At 50.2% G+C, this 12820-nt stretch overlaps 2 gene segments (V, D, J or C); both read left to right on the top strand.

Annotated features, from left to right (window-relative positions):
- The first annotated feature begins 4292 nt into the window (after positions 1-4292).
- Positions 4293-4819, top strand: LOC118640366. The segment is given in 2 exon segments: positions 4293-4352; positions 4467-4819. Coding segments are annotated over 2 exon segments (399 nt in total).
- Positions 4820-11150: 6331 nt separating this feature from the next.
- Positions 11151-11677, top strand: LOC118640364. The segment is given in 2 exon segments: positions 11151-11210; positions 11325-11677. Coding segments are annotated over 2 exon segments (399 nt in total).
- The last annotated feature ends 1143 nt before the right edge of the window (positions 11678-12820 follow it).

Raw genomic sequence — 12820 nt, 5'->3', positions numbered from 1 at the left:
AGGAAATGACAGAATTTCAGGAGCCCTGAGCCAAGACCATGGGGCTGAGACCAACACATATTTTCTATTATCTCACAGCACAGTGTCCGCACCTACAAATGATGACCTGACGGTCATGTTCTCCCGGAAACAGTTCCCTGAGGAGCACGCACAGGCGGTCGGTAAGTAGCCCGGCAGATTCCTGAAAATGTAATACAGGGTGGGGCCAAAGTGGGTTACAGTTGTTCCTACTGTAGTACAATTGATTACTAAACATAATGCAAGAATAAACTCTGCTTTGTGTACTGTCAAGATGAAGGACGTTTGGTTGTTTCTAGTTATGGCCTATTTGTGAAAAAGTTGCTATGAAAGATCAATACACGTTTTGGTGGACACAATATATTTTTCTTCCTCTAGGATTAATTTTCAGGAATGAACTATCCTCACATATGGGTTATAGTTTTATGTGTGTCATTTGTCGTTTAAAATGAATGTTAATAAAAAATAACTCTTCCCCCACCTGCTGGTGTCAGAAGGTCTGCAGCAGGTGAGGTGGCAGCCCTGGTCCTGCAGGAAGGGGACCAGCTCAGGGCAGGAGGCCGAGGCTTGAAGAGGAGTTGAGCACTGGCTCAGGGACAAGCCTCCTTTTGTCAGTGTGGGCCTGCACCTGCCTCCTACAGACCACAGCAGGGAGAGGGAGAACGGAGGCTGAGGAGGAAATGACGGTCATGCCCACGAGAGTCCTTGAGTAAGACAGGAAAACATCTTATCTTCAAAGGAAGACAATTTTTGGGAGACTTTTGAATACAGAGATGCCTGAATAGGGTCTTTGTGCTTGAAAACATCCTTATGACTATGTTGTATAGAATAAATAGAGTGAGAAAGTGGTGGAGAAAAATAACATTTTGCTTTCTGAACATTTAAGTGTGAATCGATTTTGGAAGACTTTTGAAGAAAGAGCTCTGACCTCGGTCCCAGGGTGCAGGACAAGGGGGTAAACTGGAGCTCCAGGTGTTAATGATCTGTCCCCAAGGTACTGGTTGTAGGACTGGCAGGTGACAGGTACCAGACTGGGTGCCATGGGTCCAGGTGGGAAAGAGAGGAGAGGGAATTGCTCTTCAGGTAGTTACAGAAGGAACCACAGAAAGCAGGGAGCTGGTGGAACACATTCTGAGGGACCAAAGACAACTTTCATGAGCAAATCAACTGTAAAGTGCAAGTTAGTTGTGGGAACATTTACTCACTTTTCAGTGAAATTAAAAGTCGGTGAGATAAGCAATTGTTAACCAGATGTGAAAAAAGATCTCAAGAATCCACCATGGGATCATGGAAATTTAGTATTCAACTCCTCAACCCCCAAATCCCTCCAAGGGCCCTGGGGGAATCTCAAGAAGAGTCGTGGCGAGTGAGCTCTGTGGTGACAGGTGACTCTGCCCTGGGAAAGGGCATGAAGGATGCTGAGAGAGTGACCCTCAGATGTCTGTGCTGGTGTGCCTGTCGTGCTAAGCCCACATGTCCCTCGTGATACCACAACTGCAACACTGGAGATCTCTTGCACTCTCTTCACTTTTTCCATCAGAACAGTTCTTTCGCTAATCATTAGAATAAAACACAAATCAATTTACGTGAGAGCAGTTGGACTCCATTTCTCAATGTTCAGGAGTTGTGGAACCGCAGAAGCTACATACACGCTAACTGATACCTGAATGGAGGGACACGGTGTTGGGATTTGTGTTCACATCGTGCATTGAGAAAGTAGGAAAGAGGTGAAGATGGTGGAGGGTTAGACGAGAGGAGTCACATGACCATGGTTGAGGGTGGATGATGGCTGCAGGGAGAACACTGGGCTGTTCTCTATATTTTGTGTAACATGAAGAAAGTCCCAAATAAAAGTGTGTGTAAAAATTATATTTGTGCCTGGCCTTGTGGCTCAGTGGTTGAGGGTTGACTCATGTACCACAAGGTTGCCGGTTTGATTCTAGGTCAGGGCACATGCTCAGGTTGAGGGCCAGATCCCCCTGGGGGATGTGCAGGAGTCAGCAAATCGATATGCCCTCTCATCGATGTTTTTATCTCTCCCTTCATTTTCCACCCTCTGTTTCTAAAATCAATAAAGAAACCCTGGTCGGTATGGCTCAGCAGTTAGAGCATCGGACCGTGGACCAAAGAGTTGCGGTTTGATTTCAACCAAGGGCAGGTACCTCTGTTTCGGTTCATCTCCGGCCCTGGTCGAGGTTTACCAGAAGGCAACCAATCGATGTGTCTCTCTCACATCGATGTCTCCCCTCTCCCCCCCCCGTTTCCTTTTCTCCCCCCCATCTCTCTCCCTTCCACTCTATCTAAGGATAAATGGAAACAATATCGTCGGGTGAGGATTAAAAAGAATAAATAACTAAATAAAATCAATAAAGAAAAAATTTATACTTGTGTCTGTGATCCTGTGTCTGCCCTTGTTGTAAGCGGTGCTCAAATTGGCCGCACGTGCGCTTCCACCACGAGTTCAAGTTGAAGGCCATCTCCTTGCAGCAGACAGGAGGAAAGAGCTGACATGAAGGGGGTGGAAGGGACCGAGCTCGGGGTTTCTGAGGACAGAGGACCATGAGGCTGGAGCATTGAGACCTGGGAGGGGCTGCCAGGAGGGTGTGGAGGGACAGGACCAGACCACAAAAGGGTATAGTACTGGGCTAATGGTTTGGATAATATGAAAGAAGAATTAGGAACAACCGAAGGTTTTTAAGCCATCAATCAATTGACCCTGTAAATAAGGACGATCCCTCGGAATGCTGTGCGGGTAGAGTGCTTAGGGAGCAGTGATCCCCGTCCTAGATTATTTACTAAAGACCCAGATTCCTACTAAAGATTCGAGAGGTCAGTGAGCATTTGCACAGCTGCTGCAAGTGTGCTCACCGGCCCAGGAGGAAGTACGGGTTCATACGCTGGTCTCTGCAGCCATGGGCACATGACAGTGTGACCTGACAGGACAGACAGTGCTCAAAGAAACTGAAAATAAGTACCGAGAAATATAAGGAGACAAAATAACACAATGAAAATTGTATATTACCCAGGACCATATCTCATAAGAAATCTATGTCATAATTATACCTAAAAGTGCAAATTTACTTATAGCCATCAAATTAAATTCATATTATAGGAGAAATTTTTACACCATTCACTGGCAAATCTTAAGCCTACAAAATCTATTAATTTCCCCAATGTAAACTCATTCAAATGGAGCATTTACAAAACTTACAATTACATATCTTCCGGAATTAGTGTTGAATGGCTGTTTTTTGAACATAAAACAGAGGATTTTTTTTTTTTAATCATCACCCGAGGACATTTTTCCATTTTTTGTACAGATAGAGTGGGAGGGAGAGAGAGGAAGAGAGAGAGAGAGAGAAACATCGATGTGAAAGGAACACATCGAGTGGCTGCCACCCGGTCGACGTACCAGGGCCGAGGACAAACTGCAACCGAAGTACGTGCCCCTAGCGGGAACCGAACCCGGGTCTCTCCGGACCGCAGGCCGACGCTCTAACCGCTGAGCCAAACCGGCCAGGGCAAAACAGAGGATTTTTATTCCCTGAAACAGAAGCATTGGACACTGTTCTGCCTGAAGAGCCCTTGCATGGTCTCAGAAACAGGTCAACTGCCCTCGGCTGCTCTGTGACACCTGCTTGATGCACGAGGGACCATTCGCTTTTTCTAGAAGCTACTCGGTGAGGGGAGATTCAAAACTTAAGTATTTATATATGTATATATTTACAAATCTCACTGAAGAGGACCCCTCCTAGGAGTGAAATGTTACAGTAATTTCTCCGAGGCATCAAAGTCATAGTCTGGAAATCAGACCTTGGATGTGTGAATAGAGACAGTGACCTGCTGAGCTGCAGAAACCAGCTGGGCTCTCAGCTCTGGGCCATGGGCAGTGTGTGCCCTGTGCTCAGCAGGGGGCGCTGTGGGACTTCCCTGTGTTCTCCCCCAGCTGCTCAGTGAGGACCTTTCACTAAGAGGACTCTGGGCCTGGTGGCTGGGCCATGTGCTCAATGATGAGAACCCAGCTGCTGTGCCTGCTGGGTCCTGCAAAGTCCCCTGAGCCCACCTGTGTGTTGTCAGAGCAGCTGCTTCCTCCCGGTTTCTCCCAAGGGGTGAAGCCACCCTCCACCCTCCTCAGTCTGAGGTGAGCTGAGCTCAGGCACCAGGCTCAGGGAGGGGCTGGCAGGCACTGGGTGGGCACATTTGCATGGAAGCCCCTCCTCTGGCAGAGGGTGGGGAAGAAAAGGAGGCCTGGGGCAGCCCAGCCCACTGTGGGCTCAGGGCTGTGACCATGGCCTGGACTCCTCTCCTCCTCGTGCTCCTCTCTCACTGCACAGGTAGGACAGGCCCTGGGGACCAGGCTCAGTGCCCCAGTGGACTCCCCTCCTGCTCCATCTCCTGAGAAACTTCCCTGGTCCCTGTCCCACCCCTGACAGTGTCTGTGTTTGCAGGTTCCCTCTCCCAGCCTGTGCTGACTCAGCCGCCCTCCCTCTCTGCCTCTCCTGGAGCCTCAGCCAGACTCACCTGCACCCTGAGCAGTGGCTTCAGTGTTGGCAGCTATGGTATAAACTGGTTCCAGCAGAAGCCAGGGAGCCCTCCCCGGTATCTCCTGTGGTATAAATCAGACTCAGATAAGCACCAGGGCTCGGGGGTCCCCAGCCGCTTCTCTGGATCCAAAGACACCTCGGCCAATGCGGGGCTTCTGGTCATCTCTGGGCTGCAGCCTGAGGACGAGGCTGACTATTACTGTGCTACAGCTCGTGGCAGTGGGAGCAGCTTTAGTTACTCACAGTGTCTCAGATGACGAGGAAGTGAGACAAAAACCCCTGGGCCCCGAGTTTCTGGCTCTGAGCCTCGTGTCACGAAGAAGCTCTTGTGGAGCATCTGTGAGGTGGGCTCCTCTGCAGTGGGTTATGTCCACGGGAGGAGGAAAGAGCCACACACAGTATGCGTAATGGCACAGGCTTCCCAGAGGCACACGCTGATGGGGTGATAAATACTCCTGACCATCCCCAGTGTTTGCAGTAAATTTCAACAAGAGTAACTAGTTCTAAGTTAATATCTCAGTTCTTTCCTCCTGTTGTATCTTGTTTTGTACTCACACAGAATTCTTTCCTTTCCACACTTTGGTCACCAACTGTGTGGGGAGTTTTCCTCCCAACGGCACATCCTTGTGACACCAGCTGATCCTACAACATACCCCACTTCTAACACTATGTACCTCGAGACGGTGTCAGACCCACAGTTAAAGGGCCAGTCCCACAAGACTGCCCCACTCAGGTGCCAATCACAGGTAGGAGGTCCCAGGTTTCATACAAGTTTCGGCTATACATCGAGTTCCCACAATCCCTCCCTTGGTTTTGATGAACTTGATATGTTAACTTGCTCACTCCCCCTGAACCCTTCTCCCTCTTCCCGCAATATGGGGGCGGGTGAAAATTCCAGTTCTCATCAGCCTCTGAGTTTCCAGTGACCGTCCTCATCCAGGAACCACCCATTAGCACAAAAGGCAGGCCTGCCTCTCAGGAAATTACAGGGGTTTCATTAGCCCTGCGCCAGAACCCTGGGTCTGAGTCCAATGCATATTGTTATTGTCTCACAATACAGTGTCTGCAAATGATGACCCAGAGTCACGGTCACCCAGAAATTCATGTCAAAAGTGTGCGTCTTATGTTTCTAAGGATACAACCTATCTGATAGCCAGTGTTCACCCTGGTCAGAGAAACCATGTTCTCCCATGAACAGACCTACAGGAAGACGGTCACAACTAGTGCAGACTCCCAGGGAGAATCCCTCACTGCAGCTCCTCCTCCCCTGCAGCTGCTCCCTCAGCCCCTCAGCTCCCTGGGCTCTGCAGTCTTAGCTCCCTCTCTCCCTGAGGGCTGCAGAGACAGTGACAGGTTCTCCCTGGGTGTCCATTGCCCAGGCTCCCTTTCTGGGAAGGTGATTAACAAAAATTAATCAGCATAAAATCATCCTGTATTCTTCACTCTAACTTCCAGCTGTAGTCATCCACTCCCTACCACCCTCAGGCAATCTTTAATACACTACAATTATTGAGTTTTACTAAACATTTTTGTTCATTTCAATCTTTAAGTATTTGCTCATAGGAGGAATTGATTTTATTTTTCCTCCTTCAGAAGTACTGAGGTTCTGCATGCCAACTTTTTCAATGCAACTGAATGTTTGCGAGTCCCGAGAACACTTGAGGTTCTTAGCCTTCAGGACTAACCCAGCCTCAAATGTTGTATCCAGATTAGTGAAGTCCCAGGCATTAGCCCTTTTGCAAAGAAATGCAGACACTCTGCAGGTCACGCCACTGAGGCATCTGGGGGACAGGGCACTGTGGGCAGGAGGTGGTATCAGGACAGGAAGGAAGGACCCTGTGCTCACCCCACCCTGGGCTTCCTGACCCACAGCTGACGGTCCTGTGCCCCAGAGTTGAAGGTAGACAGATTTCTCAAACCTCACAAGTCCTGGATGTATGATTAATAAGAAGTGTTTCAGAGCTAATTCGCTCCAAATTCCACTTTTATGCCAAATTTCTACCTGGTCACAGGGAGGTACCTTCCAGACACTGGCCTCTTTAGCTCCAGGCTCTAGGACCCTGAGGGTCTGACAGAGAACCAGTGCCAGGGACTGGGTTGCTAGGAGAACCACCCACAGGGGATGGAGAGTATGTAAGAGGGACATGCTCATTCTTGAAGTCTGTGGCAGAAACCTCCTGAGGGTGCATGGGGTACGATCTCTCTCTCTCTCTCTCTCTCTCTCTCTCTCTCTCTCACACACACACACACACACGCACACACTCCATCCTCTGAGTCTATATTGTTCTGGACTCTGCAGTTTCCAGGCTTCTCTTTCCCTCCAGAAGTCAGGGCTCAACCTTGCTGAGCCAGCATCGTCAGGGTCAGAATCTCCAGGAAGCAGCATCTCTGTGAGCAGGAGACACCAGGGACACTGCGTGTGACTGGTGTCCTGTTACCAGGGCAGCCAGGCTATGCCCAGAACACCTGATTTATTGGCTCTACGCTGTGCTGTGTTGTGTGAATTGAAGACTGTTTTGTTACCCACCATTTCCCAGATTATCCTGACTGATGCAGAGCAGACAGTCTAAGAGTAGGTGTCAGTAACCAATCAGAAAAGGACAGAATATACCCCAAAGTGCTTCGACAATTTACATTTACACAAGTTGTAAAGGTCCCCAGTTTTCCCCAGCAGTGGATCAGAGGATTGATGCCGAGAGGTATGAGTGCCGGCCAGAGAGGTGAGAATCTGGTCTCCCTGCTCCTGAGCTATGGCCACAAGCCCGCGTGGATGTCCCACTCTCCTGCATCTGTCACCCCAATGCCCTCAATGCCGGGCCTCACTCCATATGTTCTAACTCTACTCTTCTTCCTTCTGCTTTTTAAAATAATTATTTTGTTTAATTTAATTTAATTTAATTTAATTGTTAACACATTACAGTTGTCTCCATAGTCCAGCACTTTGCCCGCCCCCACCCTGCCTCCTCCACCCCCTTCCCTCTGGCCATCACCACAGTTGTCTGTGTTCCTCTCCTGCTGTGTTCGAGTCTCCTCATTTCATGTATCTGTCCAGGCAACTCCATTTACGGAACACCTGTGTCAGGTACAAAAATTAGAAAGATTGCAACAGAGTCATGAGCGGGACCCCATGGATGGAGGTCTGAGTGTCTCCATGGCCCGTATTCCTTGCCCATGTCTCCCACAGAGACCACAGCTGGTGGTCCTGGGGAGTGGTCCTGGAACACACAGGATCCCCGTCTCTCTGACCCCAGGCATCCTGTGGGCTGTGACTTCAGGCCCTCGAATGTGTGTCCCTCTGTCCTTTGTCTAAGGCTGGATGCTCACTGTGGGCTGAGCCAGGGGTCCTCACTGCCTGGGGATCTGGTCAGAGGTTCATTCTCATTTCTCCTTGGGACATAAGTTTGTTGTGATGGGAACTGGAACCAAAAGATTCTAGAAGCAGCCCTGAGGTGTCACTGTGGATGATCCTCAGTTCACAGGCTCCCAAGAAACCCTGAGCTTCCTTCCTGCAGCTTCGGCCTCTGCTGGATTTCATGGGAACCAGACAGTCCCCCCTCTGCTCCCCGCCAGCGCCTCATGTATCTATACTGAATGTGTCTGTGACTCTGCTGTCACAGACATGCACAGATTGAGGGGCTCATCAGTGGGTGTAGTGCAGGGCAACTGTTCACACACAAGCACTGAGACTCTGGTGGCCCCGCAGGGCCCTGAGAAACTGCCTCAGTCCTGGTGGATTCAGGGCAAATGGGCCCAGGTTCCTGCACAGAATCAATGCCTGGTTCATCCCTTCATAAGCCTGGGTCGAAAGGAGTCACCGCTTCCCATGGCCTCATCTGGTGAAGGCACAACTCAGGTCACAGGAGGGGGATGACCATCTGAGCTCACCTTGAGGTCATGAACATCGCTTGCAGGCCTGGATGGGCGGGCCTCGTGGGTCAGATAGATGTACGAAGGCCCTGATTTGGGGAAGGGGTCAACCCTGGAACCTGAGCAATGAAGATCCTGAAGTCTTCCCCAATGACATTTTGAAGTCCTGAAAAGGAATTCTTTCATCAAATGAGTAAGCAAAGTCATAGGAATGTGTTCTTAAATAGACTGATTAAATAGATGTGTCATCTCCCTGTGCGTCTGCGTTCCACCTGTTACACACAACAGTTACACACACTCACACGAGGTCAGAGAGCCTTGCCCCAGTCATGTGGAATCTCCTGTCAACCAGAAAGAAGAAAATTTTGGCCAAACTAGGTGTACAGCTAATAATTTGAAATTTTGTATGATGTACAGAACAATTTATCTCATCCACCTTCATTTATTCCCTTAGGGAGAGTTTGACAAGCATGAGATACAAAGAGGAGTGAACACACGACAGGGTCTCGCACTCCCGGGGTCTGCATTTTCTTTGGGTCCCAGAGAACAGACAGGAGCAGCAGGTGGATGCGGAGCCAACCCTGAGGACAGAGGACAGACGACCTGCATGAGCAAAGGGACTGCCGAGGCAGGGAGTCCTTGGAGTGTCTGCTCACACTCCACTGAGTCTGTAAGACCATCTATTGTCACGTGACACTAACACACAGCTCAGAACCCACCGTGTGATCCACATGGTTTTATGTTCAACTCCTCACCCCAAAGTCCCACAAAGGACCCTGGTGGGAAAACTCTTGAAGGAAGAAAATGGTCTGAAATCTCTGTGGGAGCGAAGACAGGATTCTGCACTGTGACGCGGGTGAAGGTGCCGGTAAATGATTGTCTGAGGACGTGTGTGCTGGTCTGGACTGTCCTCTCCTCTAACATGTCATCCATGAACCTCACAGCCCCAAGCACAGGACGGTTGTCCCTCCCTCCCTCGCCCACTCAGCACAACAGGGAATGAGCTGAGCCTTCCTGAGGGGACAGCGCACACGCACCTGTGTGAGAGCAGGTGAATCCCTTGTGTCTGGGGAGGGTTTGGGGACATTAAATGCATATTTATGCTAAAACACACCCTGATGAAGGGACGTGGAGTGTGGATGTGTTCATAGTGAGGGAGTGGGACGAGGAGCCAGGGGTGGAAGATTAAACGAGAGGGGCCCTACTGCTGGTGGTTGAGGTGGTGTAATGGGTGCAGGGGGCTCCTTGAACTGTTCTCTAGGGTTCGTGTAACTTCAACATCGTCATATTAATTCTCTATTTGTGTCTGGGATGATGTATGTTCGCCCTGCTACTGGGAGCCACTCAGAGGTGCCAAATGTGTGGTCTCCTCATGATTTCACGTTTAATTCCATCTACTCGCAGAGGACAGGGGAGGGGTTGTCGGGGACTCCATGAAGGGACACAGTCGGGGTTTTGAAGTCACAGGAAAGTGAGGGGAGCTGGAGGCCTGAGACAAGGGCAGAGGCTCCATGGTGGGTGGAGGGGGAAGGGCCGGACTATGAAGCCTCTTGACAGGACCCTAGGCTGAGGGGTGTTGTGCGAACAGCAGGAGGATTCATGAGGGCTTTGAGCAGGAGGTGACCTGCCTGAGCTGCGTCAGAAGGTCCCTGAGCGCCTTGTTGGATCATGCTGAAGGCAACCAGTCGATGTGTCTGTCACATAGCTGTTTCTCTCTCTCTCCTTCTCTCTGTCCCGCTCTATTGGAAGATGAATAGACAAATATTCTAGGGTGAGGATTGAGGTGTATGCATAGATATATAGATATATAGATATATGAACATATTTTAGGACATCTAAGGAAATCCTAACAAGAACCACACCACACAGATGTGCAGAGCACCACAAACTGAGACAGAAAGTCTACCTGAAGTGAAGGGGCAGCTGCACTTCCTACTGGTCCATGTGCAGCCTACACACCCGTTGTGTTTACCAGTCACTCAGGCAAGTCCGAGCTCCGTGAAAACTGCACGTGCATCTCAGGACTCGAAGTGTTTGCTGAATAGTCCTCCTCTGACCACTCTTCTGAGTGTGCTCCTGGAAAACCTCTGACAGCCTAGGAGCCCTTCCAACCAGATGAAGAGCCCCATCATCTGTGACATTGGACATGGAGGTCATTGTGCAATTCCTTTAGCAACATCGTCACTTTGGGTGACATTAACTTAATTTATCATTCATGTATAATTTTGCACCTGCCACTGATGGGGTTGCCCTGGCAGTGAGACGTTACAGTCCTGGCTACAGTGTATCAGAAGCACAGTCTCTCACAACCAGACCATGGACGATGAACAGAGACACTGACCTGCTACTGTAGAAACCAACTGGGATCTCAGGGTTTGGGTCCTGGGGAAGTGTTTGATCTGCTACCAGCAGGAGGCGCTATGGCACTGCCCTGTGGTCCCTACACTGCTGCTCATTGAGGAACATTCACTCCTAGGAGACTGGGACTGAGGCTGGGCCCTGTGCTCACTGATGTGTTGTCTCAGCAGCTGCTTCCTCCTAGTTTCTCCCAAGGGGTGAAGCCACCCTCCATCCCCCTCAGTCTGGGTGTGAGCTGAGCTCCAGCACCAGGCTCAGGGAGGGGCTGGCAGGCACTGGGTGGGCACATTTGCATGGAAGCCCCTCCTCTGGCAGAGGGTGGGGAAGAAAAGGAGGCCTGGGGCAGCCCAGCCCACTGTGGGCTCAGGGCTGTGACCATGGCCTGGACTCCTCTCCTCCTCGTGCTCCTCTCTCACTGCACAGGTAGGACAGGCCCTGGGGACCAGGCTCAGTGCCCCAGTGGACTCCCCTCCTGCTCCGTCTCCTGAGAAACTTCCCTGGTCCCTGTCCCACCCCTGACAGTGTCTGTGTTTGCAGGTTCCCTCTCCCAGCCTGTGCTGACTCAGCCGCCCTCCCTCTCTGCCTCTCCTGGAGCCTCAGCCAGACTCACCTGCACCCTGAGCAGTGGATCCAGTGTTGGTGACTTCCGCATACTCTGGTTCCAGCAGAAGCCAGGGAGCCCTCCCCGGTATCTCCTGAGGTATAAATCAGACTTCTATAAGCACCAGGGATCGGGTGTCCCCAGCCGCTTCTCTGGATCCAAAGACACCTCGGCCAACGCGGGGCTTCTGCTCATCTCTGGGCTGCAGCCTGAGGACGAGGCTGACTATTACTGTGCTACAGCTCATGGCAGTGGGAGCAGCTATCGTTACTCACAGTGTCTCAGATGACGAGGAAGTGAGACAAAAACCCTGGGCCCCGAGATTGTGGCTCTGAGCCTCGTGTCAGGGAGAAGCTTCGGTGGAGCATCTGTGAGGTGGACTCCTGTGCAGTGGGTTATGTCCACGGGAGGAGGAAGGAGCCACACACAATATGAGCAACAGCACAGGTGTCCCAGGAACACACGCTGACTGGGTAATAAAGACTCCTGACCATCCCTAATGTCTGGTGTAATTTTAATAAGAATGAATATTTTTAAGTAAGGAAATCTCAATTATTTCCTAGTCTTGTGTCTTGTTTTCTACTCACACTGATGACTTCCCTTCTGACACTTTGGTTAGCAAAGTGTGGGGATTTTACTTTCCCAAAAGTAATTCTCTGTGACACCAGCTGGTCATACAACATAACTCACCTCTCACACTATCTGTCTGAAGACGGTGTCAACCCCACAGTTGAAGGGTCAGTCCCACAAGACCACCCCACTTAGGTGCCATGACAAGTAAGAGGTCCCCAGGTTTCACTCAAGTCTTTGGCTATAAACCAAATGTTCCCATGACCCCTCCCTTGGCTTTGATTAACTCGGTACGTTACCTTGCCGAGCCCACCTGTGTCCTTTGCCCTCCTGCCCGTGGGGGCAGGTCTGAACACCCCAGGCTTCTGATCAGCCTCGGTCTCTCCAGTGACCCCTCCTCATCCAGCAGCCACCCTGAGTCATCGTGTGTCAGCAAAAGCAGGCCTGTCACTCAGGACGTGACAGGAATTTCAGGAACCCTGAGCCAAGACCACGGGGCCGAGACCAACACGTATTTTCTATTATGTCACAGCACAGTGTCCGCACCTACAAATGATGACCTGACGGTCATGTTCTCCCGGAAACCAGTTCCCCGAGGAGCACGCATAGGCGGTCTGTAAAGTAGTTTGCCAGTTTAAAAAAAATGTAGGTACAAGTTGGGGTCAAAGTTGGTTTACAGTTGTTCCTTTTGATAATACAATGATTAATAAACAATAATGCAAGAATAAACTCTGTTTTGTATACTAACAACTGAAGGACGTTTTGGTTGTTTCTAGTTATGGCCTATTTTTCAAAAAGTTGCTATGAACGATCATATACACGTTTTAGTGGACACATGTATTTTTTCTTCCTCTAGGATTAA

This window comes from Molossus molossus, unplaced genomic scaffold, assembly GCF_014108415.1.
Source record: "Molossus molossus isolate mMolMol1 unplaced genomic scaffold, mMolMol1.p scaffold_m16_p_22, whole genome shotgun sequence".
In the NCBI taxonomy this organism is placed as follows: domain Eukaryota; kingdom Metazoa; phylum Chordata; class Mammalia; order Chiroptera; family Molossidae; genus Molossus; species Molossus molossus.
The sequence above is the reverse complement of the archived record's forward strand: the minus strand, read 5'-3'. Positions and strand labels throughout refer to the sequence as shown.